This window comes from Marmota marmota, unplaced genomic scaffold, assembly GCF_001458135.2.
Source record: "Marmota marmota marmota unplaced genomic scaffold, marMar, whole genome shotgun sequence".
NCBI lineage: Eukaryota > Metazoa > Chordata > Mammalia > Rodentia > Sciuridae > Marmota > Marmota marmota.
This window is the reverse complement of record NW_026000026.1, coordinates 81,153,689-81,173,320: the sequence shown is the minus strand read 5'-3', so window position 1 is coordinate 81,173,320 and position 19,632 is coordinate 81,153,689. Positions and strand designations below refer to the sequence as shown.

The following is a 19,632-nucleotide window of genomic DNA, read 5'->3' as shown; positions in this document are numbered from 1 at the left end:
AAAGTCAATTTCAGGAACATTTCAAGCAAATGTGAAGCATAAAACCTCTAAGAAGAAAATATAGGTAGGAGAGTGTTCCATAAATAAGACTAAAACGTCAAATATGTAACTTTCTACTATAGAGTAATTTTTAAGTTAAAAATTTTTTATTATAGGGGCTGGGGTTGTGGCTCAGTGGTAGAGTGCTTGCCTCGCACGTGTGGGGCACTGGGTTCAATCCTCAACATCACATAAAAATAAATAAATAAAGATATTGTGTTAATCTACAACTAAAAAAATTATTTTTCTAAATTTTGTACTATAAAGTAAAAAGCTGTATATTCGATCACATTAAAAGTAAATTTATGCTCCCATCCCAAAAAAAACCTATTATACAAAAGGCCACAGACTGAGAAGAGTAATTTATAAAGTATATAATTAACAAACAATTAGTACCCAGAATATATAATGAACTTTAGCAAATCAGCAAAGAAAAGAGCCCAATATAAAAAATAACCAGTAGATAGTAACATATAAATCATAGCCAAGAAATCCTAATAGCCAGTAAACCTGAAAGATATTCAAACTTACACAGTACTTAGGGAAATGTACATTAAAACTACTGTAAGACACCACTTCATAATTATCTGATTATCAAAAACTAGCAGTTTGGCAGTATCGATTAATAAATGCATACACCCATTGATCTGGTTTCAGGAAATTATCGTATAGATACGTGTATATATTGGAATGTAAGTGAAGTATAAGAATACTCATTGCTGCTTTACCTGTATAGCAAAATAGTGGAAATATACTATATATCCATCAATTCATGTCTGGTTAAATAAATTAACAAAAATTGTTAGAGTAGGACTGAGAGGCTTTTCTTTGTATGCTGGAATGTAATTAATACCAAGCTAGATTAAGTGAAAAAAAGCAGAAGGCAAAAGAATGTATAAAATGTTCCTTTTTGTATTATTGTAAAGAAAGAAAGATCTTATATCTTTATGTGTATAGTCTTATGTAGATTTAGTTTGGCTCTGGAGCAAGGAACAAGGGAGGACACAGGTAATGGGTAATCTTTACACTGGATACCTTTTTTGTACAGGTAAAAAAAAAAAAAATTAGACATCATTACCCTAGGTGCATGTATGACTGCACATACATGCACCTAGGGTAATGTTGTGTCACTCCACAACATATAACCAGAGAAATGAAAAGTTGTGCTCCATTTTGTGTATAATGAATCGAATTACAATCTGCTGTCATGTATACCTAATTAGAATAAATATATTTTTTTAAAAAATTGAACCAGTTTTATATAATGCCTTTTTTTTAAGGACATAGTGAAGAGTACCCAAAAAAGACAACAAAAGTGGTAAATAATCATTATGGTATTTTGAAACATGGGATTATACTACTAGAATTATGCTACTTGGATTTAAATTTTACTTTCCAACCTTATTGGCTCTGTGAGGTTGTACAGGTTATTTATGCTTCTTGTGTCCCATTTTAATCATCTGTAAAGTGGGAACATTATAGTACTTACACCCATGTTATAAGTTTATGTGATGTTTAAATCCATTTAATCCAGTGAGCACATTTTTCAGCATATACAGTAAATACTACTTGCTATGTATGAGTGATTTCAGTAGTTTTTAAGTAGTATAAAGGTATAATAGTATTTGATAGTGTGATCACTTGTCTTTTATAATTTTCAGTTAGCAATAGAATACACTGTATTTCAAAACATAGCCTTACAGCAGAATAAAAGAAAATTCTTATTAAATGCCATCCTTCTGAATTTATCAGCTCTATGGATCAGCAAAGTATATTCTTGTTTTTCTCTGATATATTTCTTTCTAGAAATGTGAACATAATTTGAGCAAGCCGGAATTTAATCCAACATCTATCAAATTCAAAATCCAACTGGTTGCTGTGTGAGTATTTGGGGTTGGTGTTTTGTATTGATTTTGGTTTTGGGTTTTATTCAGTCTGAAAGAAATAGAAAAATTGTATCAGAATAATGTTACCATTCCATTCCTGTTCAAGTTTTGAATTTAGTTACATTCTATGAAATTTGAGGGGCAGAGTTGTATGTTGATTATTAGGTGGAGAGTCATTATTCATTCCTTACAAATTAAAAAGTACCTAAGTTTGGGGATAATACTTTCAAAACCTAAAAAATTATAAAGTATAACAAATTAAAGAGTATGCCTGAAGCAATGTTAATTTTATTTTGAGTGGAATAAAAGTGATTAAAGTAGTGTTAACTCACTGAGGCTTGTCAGTGGAAGGAGATTTTGTAAATAAAAATCACCCATCAAATAAGAAAAATATTTTGAAAAATTATGAAAATATTGACTAAATGTAAAATAAGCATTTCCTTCCAAGCAAGGAAAGAAACCACTAAGGAAACACCTTTGACACTGGCAAAATGAAACATGAGCTGTAAAAGATAAAATTAACAGACAGTAGAACAGGAAAGAGTATTTGGCACTCGTGACAAGTTAATAGCCCTGGTTTGTAGAATTTTCACCAATTCCAACATAAAAATAGAAGTAATGAGATGGTTTGTAAGGGTAAAGGGTTTGAACAGGCAGCATGAGGAGAAATTCAAAATGGCCAGAAGATACATATGAAAAAATGCTAAGATTTGATTGGAAAGGATTTAAAAACAGCATCTAATGCTCATGAGAATGTAGGTAAATATTTATTCACATGCATTATTGATAGGATTATGAATTGCTAGAGTCTTTTTGGAGAATGGTCTGAGAATATCAAAACAAATTACAGACTTTTTAACCCAACAGTGCTATCTCAGGAATCTATTCTGTAGAAACAAAAGCAAAAGCAATACATAAGGATTCATTTTACACAGTTATATCCTAAAAATGTATTGTAGCATATTTTTTTTAAGTTGATGCACAGTCTCTCTCTCTTTTTTTTTTTTTTTTTTNCTTTTCTTTGCTGATTTGCTAAAGTTCATTATATATTCTGGGTACTAATTGTTTGTTAATTATATACTTTATAAATTACTCTTCTCAGTCTGTGGCCTTTTGTATAATAGGTTTTTTTTGGTAACAGAGATTGAACTCAGAGGTACTTGACCACCAAGCCACATCCATAGCCCTATTTTGTACTTTATTTACAGACAGGGTCTCACTGAGTTGCTAAGTACCTTGGTTTTGCTGAGGCTGGCTCTGAACTCCAGATCCTCCTGCCTCAGCCTCCCAAGCTGCTGGGAATACAGGCATGCACTATTGCTAGCATGTATTGTAGCATTTTAATGGTAGAAACTGGAAACAATTTTCAGTGTCAGACTGATTAGCCATCAATGAGGAAATTACTTATTAAATTGAGATACATTCCTACAATACATTATTATACAGCAATTTTTTAAAAAGCCATTGGACTGGATGCAGTGCAAACACCTGTAATACCAACTACTTAGGCTGAGGCAGGAGGATTCAACTTGGAGGCCAACCTTGGCGATTTAGCAAGACCCTGTCTCAAAATGAAAAACTGAAAAGGAAGAAGCAGCTGGGGCCATAAGTCAGTGGTAGAGCACCCCTGGTTTCAGTCTGCAATACTACAAAAAAAAGGAGGGGGGGACAAAAACATTGGGAAGTACTAACTGGTGAGTTAGGAGAGTTAGGTGTGGGGTCTCTCACTCTATTTGTCTAAAGTTATTTCCCTCATCTCTGAAATGGGAGTAATGCCTCCCCATGAGGTTGTTGAAAAGAATTATATAAGCTATTTTACTTGCATGCCATATAACTCTAACTTACCATTTAAAAATATGTTGTTTTAAAAATAAAATAAAATATATATATATATTCTTTTTCCTCATTACTCTTTATTTAATATATAACTGGTTAGGAATTAAGAGAACTACAAAAATGGCACATGTAAATTCTAGGATTAACTCCTTTCTTAATTAAGACTAATTTCATACAGAAACCCTGAATGGTAGCCTATGTTTAGCATCACTTTCTTAAGGTTGCTTTGAGAAAATGTGCTTTTTTTTTTTTTCCTCCTATCATCACAGTAGAATCGCCTGGCAGTCTTAATACAGATTCCCTAGCTTACATACCTCAGACCAACTGAATCCAAACTCTTTTTAGGGAACTCTTGAATTTCAGTTAAATTACTCAATTAATCCTGCTGTTTTCTATGACAAATATGTAGCTTGAATTTAAAATATCTTATTTCCTTGATTATAAGATGTGGGTTTTTTCACTTTTAGTGTTGCTGCAGGAGATTTTGTCTTATGTTAATATACATGCACAGCTAACATTTACATGTTTCATTGCAAACACTTTTTGTACATATTATTTAACTTTTCTTCACAAAAGATAAATGCCATTATTGTCCTCATTTTATAAATGAAAATTTTGGTATCAAGAGATTGAACCCAGGGGCACTGAACCACAGCCCTTTTTATATTTTAAGACCAGGTCTCACTAAGTTGCTTATTAGGGACTTGCTAAATTGCTGAAGCTGACCTTGAACTCCTAATCCTCTTGCCTCAGCTTCCCATGCCACTGGGATTACAAGCATACACAATATTCTTTTGTTTTATTCAGAAAGGCAGCATAAAACATAGTGATTAAAAGCAAGGTCATTGGAATTAAACTGCCAGAGTTTGAATTCTGGTATTTACCATGCCCAGTTTCTTCAGTCAATCAATCAATCAATCTATTTATTTATTTGTTTATTTATTTATTTATTTATTTGATAGTGGAGATAATCCCATCTCATGCAGTTGCAGTGAAGATTGCATTAACCAGTACTTATAAAGTGCTTAGAACATGGCCTGACATACAAGTGCTATTTAAGTATTTGGTAAGAATGTGTTTTTGTAGGAGCTGCAGTGGCACAATTGGTTAGTGTGCAGTACTTGTAAGAATGTGTTTTTATAGCCTCAAAACATATTAAATGAGATTTGGATTGTATAAGCAGTTACCTTCTAGAACTATAAAAATGAAATAAGATCAAAAAATATATATCTAATGAGGAAAATATCAGTCATGAAACAAATACAACATAGGCTATAAACTAGCTCTGTACATATAGGCTCTGTACCTAAGATTTCAGAAAGCACTTGCTACCAGTTGGGTTTTCATGTCTTATCTGTTACTGTGGCAATAAGATTCTTTAAAATTTTTTTCTCTTGTATTTTCTATTTAACATAAGAAATTCTTTATTTATTGTACTACCTTTTTAAAAAGTAATAATAATTTCAAGAGATTCTGGTGAACATTAATGCATTTTTCTATTCATCAATAGCAATTATATTCCAGAAGTGAGAATCATGTCAATTCCCAACCTTCGCTACATGAAGGTTAGTACCTTACTTATTAGCAGAAAGAATTGACTGATTATTGATGTGTGCATGTGTGTTTGCTGTTGGATACAGTGAGCAAGGTGTAGAAAAGGAGTCAGTTTGGAATAATAAAGATTGAGACTTTAAGTTGTTTTAAGCTGGGATTCTCAACAGCAGCAACTTCGGAATGTATATAGAAGGAGCAAGATGCACATTCTGTAAAGATAGAATCGTAAGTGAGGGAAAGAAAGATGATGGTGGACCCCATAGGCATCTGTCACTCTTCCCAGCCTGGAGATGCTTCATGGTCTTACATGTGTCTAAACATCTGTACCAGGAATCAACTAAATTTCTTCTCTACCGTAGCCCTTCTCTTAAAGTCCTGGTGTATACCCTTTTCCCCCACACTCCTCTCTCACACACCTCTGTCTCTCTCTCTCCAGTGAATTATAATATATTCTGTAATATCTGTACAGCTCTTTCCTTTCATGCTGCTAATGAAAACATTTAAATGTAGTCTCTTCATTTGAAAAAGTATTTCGCTGATCTTGAGAATAGCAAACAGAGGTAAGTCACCATGGTTCAAGAAGTCTCAAAGGGGTCTTATTGTCTTGGTGTGTTATTTTTTTCTGTGTTAATACATCTTGCTAGGGCTGGGGTTGTGGCTCAGTGATAGAATGCTTGCCTATCATGCATGAGGCACTGGGTTTGATGCTCAGCATCACATAAAAATAAATAAAGGTATTGTGTCCATCTACAACTAAAAAAAATTTTTTAAATACATTTTGCTAGCCTGTGGCTCCCATATTTTATTTATGAGGTCCTCCTCTTTTTAGTCTCTAAATGGCCATCTAGGTGGGATGAGCGTGGATAATACACATTCCTGAGAATTCTGGATCTAGTAACTGGAATCTTTCATTTCCTCAGTGAAGTAGCAGGTCCAGAGAACATAACCTACTATATAGATAATAGAATAGAGATCACTTAACACAGAGAATGCAGTAATGTAGAGGTATAGGTAGGTCTCATTGCTTAGGAGAACTGGAATGATTTTGTGAAATTCTTGGTGTAGCAGCTAAGAAAGTGGACATAGGTGGCAGTAGTGGCACATGTCTGAGAGATGCTTTTCTCATCTTCCAGGAGAGCCAGGTCCTTCTGACTCTTACGAATCCTGTGGAAAACCTTACCCATGTGACTCTGTTTGAGTGTGAGGAGGGGGATCCTGATGATATCAATAGCACTGCTAAGGTAGGAATGTTTTGCCTCATCCTGACACACCCTAACTTTGTCTGTGGGAGCCTCATTTGACCTGGCTTAAAAGACTCTGCAGTGTCATTTCCACATCTAGTCAGCAACTTCTATTTCCACCTTCTAATTGTTTTTCTTTATCTCCAAACGTATTGCCACTGCTCTGTTGGAAGCTCTCATGATTTCTGCCCTGATTTGTGATAGTACTTTCTACCTGACCTCACCACCTGACCTCACTACCCCGCCTCTGTTTCAGCCCATCATTTGTATTGCCACCAGGATGATCTTTCTAAAATCCAACTGCACAGCATGCTGATCATTTATCATCTTTCTGGCTTTAGAATGAAGTCCAAATTCCTTGGCATAGCAGAAGAGCTCTATAATAACATCACTACTTTTCTTCCAGCCTGACCTTCCTCCAGATTCTCAAATTTAGCATTCTCTAGATATTACTACATTAATGATTGTGATCCAAGCAGATCCAGTGAGTTTATAAACTTACATACTAGGGAATGGCATATACTGTTCATTTTACATAGAATGCCTCCTTACATATGTCCCTAGGGTAGATGCCCTTTCAGCCTCAGTCTAATGCATACTCATTCTTCAAGACCCATATAAAATATCATCATCTTTTAAAAGCTGGGATGTCTCTTCTAGATTTCATGTACTTAAATTGTGCATAGAACTTACTAAATATTAAGATGATGTTTTTGACTCTTTAAAAATTAGTGTGAGTTGAATGAATGAAATACAACTTCCTTATATTTTGCTACTCAGTGATTCTTCTAGTACTGGAAATTTGGGGACAAGAATTTTTCTTTATAGATCACTTATTACTGATTTGTAATTCAGCATGATACTCAACAAAAATTGGTAGAAAGGATATCTATATCTTTAGCTGTTATTCAAATAATATTACTAAAGAGTTTCTTTATCCCTTTTCTTCTGCTTTTAGTAATTTCCTTACTAGCATCACCTCCAGAGAGGCACTTACCTGTCCTTGCTTCATTTTTTTTTTTAAATAATACTCATAAGCAATTCCAATTAGGACAGAGATAGAAGTGAGTGGAGTGCCTGATACAGATACCCAGCTTGAAAATATATATGCCCTCGCTCTCTGTTTCTCTATACACCATCCCTGCTACATTTATATCCATAATTAGAAATGTGGTTGGCATTGTTTATATTACACTCTGAGACGGCAAAGTTGAGGCCTAATTGCTACATATAGGTAAGTCTGAAGCCAGCATGACCATAATATATTCTGTCCCTTGTCAAAAAATGTTGTATTGAACTACTGTTTCTCTTTTATGTTTTTTTAAACTGTTGAGCTATTTCAGATATACCAAAAAATAGTATAATAAACACCATGTACTAATGTATCCCCTTAGGAAATATTAAAGTAAAAAATAATTAAAAGGAAAAAAAAAGAAATGAAACATTAAAGATATAACTGAAGCAATCAGTTCTCCCTGTTGATATCCCTGCTTCAGCTCCAGTGAAGAAGTAAGCAATCAATGTATCATTCCCATAAGTTTCTTCATTCTTATTTATTGAAAATACACATATTCCTAAGTAGTGTTTTTAAACTCTGTATAAGTAGTATATGCTATATAAGTCCTGAAACTTGCTGTTCACCTCTGAATGTCTAGAGCAGTATAATACTTGTCATGTTCTGTTGTATGAGTGTGCAACACCACATTGCTCCTTTCTGAAGCAGGTCTGTCTGTGTTCTCCAGGTGGTGGTGCCTCCCAAAGAGCTCATTTTAGCTGGCAAAGATGCAGCAGCAGAATATGATGAGTTGGCAGAACCCCAGGATTTTCAGGATGATCCTGAGTGAGTGATCTTTTTGTGACCCCCAGAACACAATTGGCTGATATAAGATGTCTATTTATATGCCTAAATTTTCTTATCTGAATATTGAAAATAACTTTTTTTCCTTTCCTGTTTATAAAAATAATCACTGTGTAAACTTTGGGAAATATATCTAAAACCATGAAGAAGAAAATAAAATTACCCTACCATCCAAGATGAGCATCTTTTCTATTTTAGCGTTTATCCTTCCTAATATTTTTTCCATCTTTGGGATTATTCTGCTAACAATTTCTAGCTTTTCTTTTTGTTTGTTTGTTTCTTACCAGGGATTGGTCCCAGGAACATTTAACCACTGAGTCATCCCAGCCCTTTTTATTTTATTATTATTTTTTTTATTTTGAGACAGGGTCTCACTAAGTTACTAGGGCCTTGCTAAGTTGCTGAAGCTGGCCTTGCCACAGCTTCCCAAGTCACTAGGATTACAGGCATGTACCACCATGCCTGGTCAGCCTTTGTTTTTTTACTTAAATATATTTTCTCACCTTAATAAAAATGTTTCATGTACATGTTTTTTAAATGATTTTGAATAGGATAAGGTATTATTCTATCCCTGTAGATTTATTATTAGATTTGTTCCTCACTCACAGCCCCTTAGAATAATTCATAGTTCCTATTCTCATCCTTAATAATTGAGAAGTAAAATAATAAACTTTTCCTTGGATAGGGAATGCATTAGTAGGATCCAGTCGACAATACCCATTGTATACATATATTGTAATACCACATTATACCTCAGAAATACGTACTGTTTTATTACATGGTAATAAAAAAATATTTTTAAATTTTGCAACATAGAATAGATATGATTTAATACCAGATCCCAGGTACAGAAAATATTTCTCATTTTGTAATTAAATTCAAAGACCCTTGTTATTCAAAGTGTGGTCTAGGAACAACATAGGTGTCTCCTGAGAGTTTATAAGAAATATAGACTCAGGTCCCATTCCTGACCTACTGAATCGGAGTGTGCATTTTAACAAGATCCCAGGTGCCTTGTATGCACCATAAAACTGCAAAGATTTATTCATGTAAATTTGTAGCAGAGCTGGCACTTGTCTTTTGCAATGATAGCACAAGAACACCAGTATGTAAAGAAAAGCATAACACTTATCTCTCTCCATTTACAAAATAGTGTCTCTGTAGCTAGTGAACTTGCCATAAAATCATAGCACACCAGCTTTCTTAAAATAAAAAAAAAAGTGCTAATGCCACTGTAATTTTTAATTACTGTAATAAAATTAAGAGTTCAGAGATAGTAGTGGAATCTATTTTATACTAATCAAATTAAATTTTGCTTGCCAGTAAGTGAATCCTCCTGCACATTAAGTGGGTATTGAAAATTCAAGGTTAAATCTTTGAAAAAAGCTGAATAATAATCAAAAAATGTTTTAAAACAATGTTTGAAATGGAAATTCTAACTAACCTGGTTTGATTATGCATTGTATACATGTATCAGATTATTATACTGTTCCCATAAATACGTAGAACTAAAATAACAATGAAAATTCAGAATTATTAAAATTCAGAAACTTGAAAGAAGCACCCCATGGAGCTAAAATTCAGACCTAATGGAAAGTACAGGAAACAATATCTTATTGACATCTCAGGGTGGCATGATAAAGCTAGTCAGAAAAGAACTGGAAACCTTACGTGAATACTGCCACTATCAGAGCGATGCCTACAAGAACCACAAGCAAACAGGAAACTGAAATGGAGAAGCAAGACCCTTCTTCCTCTAAGCTTCTGTCTCCTTTAGAGTCCCCTGTTGACAGAACCTAAGTGGGAGCCAGCCTACAAAGCGGAATCCTATGTCGAAAAGCAAGGTAGAAAAAGCTGGGTTTGGAGCTGAAAAACAATATCATGACAAACAGTCACAGGGAACATTTAAGGTTTTTTATAATAGAATGGTTCAAAAGCTCCCTCCTAGGGAGAAGAGAGAACATGGGATGGGTTGGAAAACTAAGTGAAGGCAAAGGTAAAGATTAGTACAGAGATAGTAAACTTCCGTTAGCTTCAGAAGATACCAGGGCAGGTATTCTGTTTTGTTTTGTTTGTTATTAAAGACTCCACCCCCAGAGGATCTGTTTAGCAGGTCTAGCTAGAGACCAAAAATCTGAATTTGTTTTGTTTTTTAAAAAACCTGCTAGATATCAGGGGTTGCCTGGAAATTAAAGACAATGAAGGCTTTTTCCCTTTTACTGATTTTAACTTTTTTTTTTTTTTTGCAAGGATTCAGTTAGTTATTGTAATACAAAATGTATTGAGTTGATATAATTTAGGATGTATTCTCTGAAATCCTTGTTTTATGTGGGTCCTTCAGTTGTAGTAATTAGGTTCAGACATTTGTTAAGCCAGGTGAACGTCTGAGAAGATCATCTGAGATACCAAATTCCAGTCTGAATACATAATAGATTGGTTAAAAAAAAAAGAATACATTTTATGTTGTTATACTTAACAGAACATTCAGATATATGAATATACTATATACTACTGTATAAATATGTAAGTTCTTAATTCCAGTAACTTTTCTTAGAGTAACAGTATTATTTGGATAATAAATTGTTCTTTTAATTGCCTTTTTACTTTTAAGTTATTAAAGAATAAACTTCAGGTACAGGTGAAGGAAAACTGAAATGGGAACCCTAACCAAAGAGACTTTTCTGTTCTAAAAATTCCCAATGTGCACAGGTTTTATAGAAACACACTAATTGAAGGCATTGCCTTAAAGCTTTGTGTTATTAAAACTTCAGACATCAGCCTATGACTGATAGAAATATTATGTGCATGAAGGTGAATGTAAAGGTAAATGGATGTTTACACTCCATGATTATAAGAGAAAAATTGGCAGCAACCCCAGCATACCAGTTGTGATAAATTCATGATGGACTGCTATGCAACAATTGCATGAAATGTAGAAAATTTATGGACACCAGTATGGAAAGGTGTTTAGTATAAACCAGAGACGGGGGCAGAGGGAGGCAGCAAGTTATATACTATGTTTTAGTCAGCTTTTTCATTGCTGTGACTAAAGGACCCGACCAGCACAATTATAAAGGAGGAAGAGTTTATTTTAGGACTCAAAGTTTCAGAAGTCTTAGTCATAGAAGGCTGGCTCCATTACTTGGGGTTCAAGGTGAGGCTGAACCCCATGGCAGGAGAGGGTAGCAGAGGGAAGCAGCTCACATCACAGTGATCAGTAAGCAGAGAGAGAGATACTCCACTCTCCAGATATAAATATATATCCCAAAGTCATGCCCTAATTCCCACCTCCTCCAGCCACACCCTACCACTAAAGTTACCACTCAGTTTTTAATCTCTATCAGGAGATTAATTCACTGATTAGGTTAAGACTTTTACAACCCAATCTTTTCTCCTCTGAACCTTCTTGCATTGTCTCACATGTGAGCTTTTGGGGGCACCTCAGATTCAAACCATAATATAGTACGTCCCATTTGTGTTGGTTAAAAAAGCAGAAAAGTATAAGCTCATGGGAAAATATTTGGTAGGTTAAGAAATAAGTGTTTTGAGTTGTCTCTCTGTACTGAATAGAAGGAGAAGAACTTATTTTTTCCTACTTGAATGTTTCTTGACCGTATTTACTTTTGCAATATTAAGAAAATAAAGAGATCAATATTTACTAGAGAAATTCTTCATTGTTGATAAATAAAATGGTAGTCTTATCAGAGATTCCCCATCGTGCCATAAAACGACTGTAAGTCTTAGTGGTTTGGCTGACTTGTGACCTACCTAATACTCTACTTTTTTCTTTCCATAGCATTATAGCCTTCAGAAAGGCCAACAAAGTGGGCATTTTCATCAAAGTTACCCCCCAGCGCGAGGAGGGTGAAGTGACCGTGTCCTTCAAGATGAAGCATGATTTTAAAAATCTGGCAGCCCCAATCCGCCCCATTGAAGAAAGTGACCAGAGCACAGAAGTCATCTGGCTCACCCAGCATGTGGAACTCAGCTTGGGCCCGCTTCTTCCTTAAAAGGTTACTTTGGTGGGCAGATTCCACCTGAGACAACGTCACCACAGACCTGTGTTAAAACATGGAAGCTCATGCTTCATTAGGCTTTGTTTATCATGATGTACCCATGCACTACTCGGTCCTCTTCCTAAGAGTGGGAGCACAAGCCAGGCATCAGGAACACAGGGTAACTGCTGTTCCTCTTGCTGTCACCTCTATTGACACCAGTCAATCTGTGTTTCCCTCACTGAGCCCTGCACGTTGAATAACAGCAACATAGCTCCATCCCAGTAAAGGGGATGGCTGTTCCTCAGAATGGTGTTATATTTACCACCTGAGAAACTGACTATACTATCTCTTGATCTGATCTCACAAAGGATCATAATCCAACAGTTGAAACTTAACAGTGATAACCCAAAGGTGGACCTGCTATTAATGATCCAGCATTGGTCTCAATGTACCAGCTGCTTTCTGCATTCCAGTATATATCATCTCGCCATCTAAAACTTACCCCTTTATTTGCCAACATGGCTCTCATTTTGTCATAGATTTCTGTTTGGCAAAAAAAAAAAAAAAAATAGAATTGACATATTACCTTTAGTCTTGTGATGTTTGGAAAAACCTGTGAAGTAAGGCACTCTCATTTACCCTCTTTCTAGATGAATATAGGACACTAATTTATCAGTTGCTTTTAATTTTTTCCCAGAACAATATGAAGCTTTTCCTTTTGAAAGAAGCAAGGAATTACATGTCATATCAAGAGGGTAGCAAATTCCATTTGTTTTAAGTTTTGCCTCAATACCTAGGAATGAATGCTGCCACGGGAAACAGTCTTTGTTCTTATCGCTCATCGTCTCTTTTCTGCTCTGCCTTTTTAATTCAATAAATTGTTCTGAGTATTTGGGACTTGAAAAACTCCGCAGGAAACCTGAGTGGACAAGTTCACTTTGAGACTGTAAAAAACATTTTAAAGGTTAGATTTTTAGTATGACCTGAAATAAAGTTCTTTCCACTGATTTGAAGAAGAAATGAACTATTACAATGTCTTGAATCCAAAATTGGATATTAAGATAGGGGGGCAAAAAACACCCCTCACTGAGTCTAAGCCTTTTGTCATATGGTATATCAAATAAGACCATTTTGATTGTAAACCATAACATAATTTAGCAAGTAGCCCAGAGTGCTGGCCTAACAGCAGACATGCTGTTTTCACCTGGGTCCTAGCTGGGTTGCTGACCTTAATTTCTGTGATGTTTTCTCAAATGAGACTTAGTACAGTAAGTAGACCACCAGCTGCACCACATTTTCTCAAAAGTATTCTTGGTGTGTGGTCAACAGACTTTTGAGGAAAGAAAAATTTCCTACTTACCCTGGTTTTGTTTTTAATTTTCAGTCTTAAAAAAAAATAAGATATATAATCTAGAATAGAGATACATAATACTTGTCAGCTCTCCTTGAAAGACAAAGCTATTTAGGAAACTTTTGAAGGACACTAAATTGCACCCTCAAGGTCAATTTTATGAAGCAATATTCTCACAGCCCAATATATTGTGCTGCAACATAAGGGAAAAAATACTCATCTCTAATATTGTGATAATAACTAAAGTTTAGCCTCTTGGGAATTGGGGCAGGGAGATGGGTATTATAAGTTTACAGACTATAAAAAAAAGCTTAATTTTTCGTGATCCCATAGAATGTCAAATTAATTTTTATTTCCCCATGTACTAGAGTCTGTTGTGAAACCACTGCTTCATATTTGCCAGTGGAGGAAATGGGCAACAAAGGAGAGAGTAGCTTCATATGTTTACACATTTGCATAGGCTGCTTGCAGTTTTATGTCATGCCTTTATGGCTTGTAGCTGGTATTTGTTCCCAAAAGTAATAATGTTGCAGTAATAGGTCTCCTCACTCCAGTATGATACTGAAACATAAAAACATTTTTGATCATAGAATTTTTTTCTTCAGAAGCCAAATTAACACAGAATACAAGAGCCACTGGAGTAATGTTTCCTTGAGATGGGTTTTAGTGCAAATTGATATTCTGTGTGTTCATAGAAATGATTCAACACCTGCAGCTGGTGAGTTAGGAATTTCATCTGTTGCCTTTCTTACATTAGATCAGGTGCAAGGTTTTTAATGCTAGTGTGCACCACCACAGGAGAGTTAGACCTCGTCTGCACTGGAAACTAAAATTTTGGAAATATAAGGCTAAGTTAGTTTGGATTTGTGATTTGATTCACTCACCAAAGTTTTATTTGTTTCAAAGTACGTGTTATAGGCATAATGAGCTAAGTGTCATGCATATTGTGAAGAAGCTTACTTTTTAGTCCCTTTTGGGAATGAGAGGCACTCTTTGGTCTTCATGAAAGGTTACTGTTTTGCCTTATTGCTTAATGTAGTGAAATAAAGCAGACAAAGCTTGAGTGTATCTTTTGTTTCATTTCACAACTGGTTGGAAGTAGCATGGCTGAAACTGAGAAGATGGGTGGTCCCTCCCCGTTATTTACATGAACTAAACTAAAACTTCATATAAGGGTAGTTCATTGTAGGTATTGCTTGAGCTACTTATACACATATTCTTATGACCATTATATAATTGTTGTTAGACATCTGCCAGCTTTTATATCCTGGGTGATTGTTCACAACAATATCCTTTCAAATGTACAAAATGGTCCTACTTCCACAAGTAGACACTCATCCACTTTTTGTGCCCACATAACCCTTCCTGTTGCTACAATAGAGTTATTTCTGTTTCTCCTCTTAATACTCACCTCATCCTCTGAACCTATTCAAGGATATCACATTAGCTTAAGCTTCCTTCCTTGTCTGTATCATTTCTGTTGGCATGATTCTCACATCTTAGAGAGGTGGACCTCGCCCTCCTCCCACAAAGCCACCCATTGCTTTGCTCTCTTCATAACAAAACAACTCTACCTTCCTCCTGCCATCCTCATCCAATCCCATTCCAGTTAGGCCCTCACTCCTACTGCTTCATCAAAACTGCCCCTGTCAAGGTCACCAGCAATCTCCACACTGTTAAATACAAAGGTCAGTTCTCAGTACTTAATTAGGTTGTCTATCTGTGGCATCCAACAGTTGATCTCTCTCTTCTTCAAAGACTATATTTGCTTCCAGAACACAACACTGGTTTTCTTCTGCCTGACTGGGAACTTGTTTCTCATATCCTATCTTCCCAGCCTTGCAGTCCAGGTCTCCTTTCTTAACACTTCTTTCTGTGCTTTTTAGTGGTATCACCTCATTTCCAGGCCATCTCCCATATTCAAGTACCATTTCTACAATATTCTCTGAAAGTCCAGAACCATGGTCTGGATTTTCTCATCAAATCTGTTCTCCAGGGGTTCCTAAATTAAATGGCAACTGTATTTTTCAGTTACAATAAAATAAATAAATAATAATCCCTTGCTTCTTACATGCCATATCCAGTAAGTCAGTAAATCGTGCCAGCTGTCCTCACACCCTTACCACTTGGCACCATCTCCAACATTATTATCCTATCAAGTCACCATCATCTATATCCACCCCTAGAATGTTTTTCCAGTGGCATAGAAATCTCCCTGGTCCCTCCACCTACCTTAGTCCACTTTCAACACGAGGCAGAGTGACTAAGCCATTTCTCTGCTTAAAATCCATGAAAGTCATCTTAGCTCACTCAACAGTAAACTATAAAATTCCTACGGTGGCATGTAAGGTCCTATATGACCTGAAATATTCTCCAACCTCTTCCCAAAATGGATCTCCTGTTCCTCCTTGTGCGCATGCCACCCCAGTCTCCCCAGGCAGGCGCTTTCAGGGCCTTTGCACTGGCTACCTCTGCTGTCATAGATACACAAAGCACCCACCCTCACCACAAGGTCTTTGCTCAAATGTTGCCTTCATGTGGCTTTCCCTGACATTGTTTCCTATCCCCCTTGGTTTCATGCCTGCCCCCCAAAGCATTAGTCGCCCTCCAACATAGTATACTCTGGTTTGTTTTCTGTCTCACCATTCTAAAACAGAAGCCCCATTAGGGCAGGGATTTTTGTTTTTCTTTATAACTGTTAATTTTACAAAACAGAATGATGACAAGTAGTGGGCACCGTCTCTTTTTTGAACAGATAAATACTATCCCTATGTAGCTGCTTTATCTATTTATTTATTTATTTAGTAGTGCTCGGGATTGAACCCAGGGCCTTGTGCATGCGAGGCAAGCACTTTACCAACTGAGCTATATTTTTAATAAGCTTTTAGAACAATTTTAGATTCACAGCAAAATTGGCAAAAACAGATTTCCTGCATACCCTTTGCCTCCACATGTACATAGCCTCCCCCACTAAAGCTTATAACACCATTGTGGTACATCTGTTAAAACAGATGAGCCAAAAAATAATAATACCTAGTGTGTTCATTAATAATAATAATGCCTCATGTGTTTTTCATTGCTGTGGCCAAAATATCCAACAATAACAATTTTGAATAGGAGAAGTTTATTTTGGTTCATGGTTTCAGAGGTCTCAGTCAATGGTTGGTTGATTCCATTGCTCTGAGCCAGAGTGAGGCAGAACATCATGGCAGACAAGTGTGGTAGAGAAAGCTGCTCAGCTCACAGCATCTGGGAAGCAGAGAGAGGAAGGCAGAAGCTGGAGGAAAAAGATAACCCTAAGGGCATGCCCTTAGAGATCTACTTCCTCTAGCCATGCCCCACCTGCTTGCAGTTCCCACCCAATACAGTAATCCTGTGGATTAAACCACTGATTAGGTTATATCTCTTAGAATCTAATCTTTTTTATCTGCATCAGTGCAGGAGCTTCCGAAAGACATCTCATATTTAAACTATAATACCTAGGAATAAATCTAACCTAGCAAGTGAAAAACCTCTACAATGAAAACTATAGAACACAGAAGACACTGAAGAAGACAAAAGGAAATGGAAAGACCCTGCATTTTTGGACAGGCAGAATTAATATTGTTAAAATGGCCATATTATCAAAAGTGGTCTACAGATTCAATGTAATCTCCATTAAGATATCAGTGACTGGGGCTGAGGCTGTAGCTCAGTGGCAGAGCGTTTGCCTAGCATGTGTGAGGCATTGGGTTTGATCCTTAGCACCACATAAAAATAAACAAATAAAGGCATTCTGTCCATCTACAACTACAAATCTTTAAAAAAGAAAAAAAGATATCAATGACATTCTTCACAGAACTGGAAAAAACACTCCTAAAATTTATATGGAAGAATAAAAGACTCAAAATAACCAAAGCAATTCTGAGTAAAAAGAACAATGCTGGAGGCATCACAATACCTGATCTCAAACAATAGGGTTATAGTAGCAAAACACCATGGTACTGGAATGAAAATAGACATGTAAACCAATGGAATAGAAGACAAACAAACTCACACAGACACAATCGTCTGATCCTTGACGAAGGCACCAAAAACATACACCAGAGAAAAGACAGCCTCATTAACAAATGGTGCTGGGTGAAATGAGTGTCCATATGTAGAAAAATAGAACTAGATCCCTATCCTTAACCCTGCACAAAATGGACTGAAGACCTAGGAATTAGACCAGAAGCCTTTGCAACTGCTAGAAGAAAATAAATGTCAACACATCTATAGGCACAGGCAAATAACTGCCCTCGATAGGACTCCTAAAGCTCAGGAAATAATACCAAGAATTAATACCCAGGACGGCATCAAATCACAAAGCTCCTGCAAAGCAAAGGAAATGAGTGTGAAGAGAGAGCCAATAGAATGGCAGAACATCTTTGCCAGCTACTCTTCTGACAAGATTCATATTGAGAATACACAAAGACTCAAAAAACTGAACACCAAAACAACAATCTAATCAAGAAATGGATAATAGTCACCTCTCAAGAGAAGAAATATAAATGGCCAACAAATGTGTGAAAAATATGTTTAACATCTTTAGAAATCAAGGAAATACAAACCAAAACTACACTGAAATTTCATTTCACTCCTGTTAGAACAGCAATATCAAGAATACACATAAAATGCTGGCAAGAATGTCAGGGGAAAGAAATGCTTCTACACCATTGGTGAGACTGTAAATTAGGAGAGCCACTGTGGAGACCAATAGGGAGGTTCCTCAAGACTAGAAATGAAGCCACTATTTGACCCAGCTACACCACTCTTTGGTATTTATCCAAAATAATTAAAGTGTACATACTATAGTGATACGTGCACGCACACCTGTTTATAAAACGCAGCACAATTGACTATAGCCAAGTGTCCATCAACAGATGAATGGATAAAGAAAATGTGAGTTTTCTTCAGTCATAAAGAATAAAATTATGTCATTTGTAGCAAAATTGATGGAACTTGAGAGCATTATGTTAAACAAAATAAGCCAGACTCAAAAGTCAAGGGTCAAATATTTTCTCTCGAATGTGAAAGCTAGAGAAAAAAATGGAGGAGGGGGATCTCATGAAAATGGGAGTGAAAAAAGGTAAGCCAAGGGGAGGAAGGAAGAGTGGGGAATGAAACTGACCAATTACATCGTGCATATATAAAAATCACAATGAATTCCACTATTATATATGATTATAATACACCAATAACAAAAACCCTAATAAGCCTACATTGACATATCATTATCACCCGGAGCCCATAGTTCACGAATTCATTCATGTTGTACATTTTATGCATTTAGGCAAAGATATGCGATAGGTACCCACTATTACAGTACCATCCTCTGTGCTCTGCCCGTTTATCCCTCTCACACCCCAACCATAAATCTTTTTACTGTCCCCATAATTTTTGCCTTTTCCAGAATGTTATAGTTGAAATCACAGTATGCAGTCTTCCCAGACTGGCTTCTTTCACTTAGTAATATACATTAAAGGCTTTTCCATGTGTTTTCATGACTTGATAACGGGTTGTTGGTGTTTTTTTGTTTTTTGGGGGTTTTTTTTTTAGTGAATATTGATCTTTTATCATTTAAAATATATATACACAAATATGTGTATGTGTTGAATATGTGTATATATACAGGGAGGAGGGGGAGAGAGACTTTGTCAGAAGCCAAAGGGGACCTGGCACAGTGGTGAACGCCTATAATGCCAGCAGCTCAGGAGGCTGAGGCAGGAGGATAGAGAGTTCAAAGCCAGCCTCAGCAACTTAGTGAGGTCCTAAGCAACTCAGCGAGACCCTGTCTGTAAATAAAATATTAAAAAGGGCTGGGGATGTGTCTCAGTGGTTAAGCACCTCT

At 36.0% G+C, this 19,632-nt stretch overlaps 1 protein-coding gene across 2 annotated transcripts in view; it reads left to right on the top strand.

Moving 5' to 3' along the window:
- Dctn4 (dynactin subunit 4) overlaps positions 1 to 14,826 on the top strand; it is a 31,234-nt gene extending 16,408 nt beyond the window's left edge. For both annotated transcript variants that reach the window (XM_015486350.2, XM_048811802.1), the window contains 5 exons: positions 1,846 to 1,919; positions 5,272 to 5,326; positions 6,449 to 6,556; positions 8,299 to 8,396; positions 12,211 to 14,826. In XM_015486350.2, the coding sequence (XP_015341836.1) occupies positions 1,846 to 1,919; positions 5,272 to 5,326; positions 6,449 to 6,556; positions 8,299 to 8,396; positions 12,211 to 12,424 (549 nt within the window). In that variant the 3' untranslated portion in view covers positions 12,425 to 14,826. The remainder of the gene's footprint in view (positions 1 to 1,845; positions 1,920 to 5,271; positions 5,327 to 6,448; positions 6,557 to 8,298; positions 8,397 to 12,210) is intronic.
- Positions 14,827 to 19,632: the final 4,806 nt, after the last annotated feature.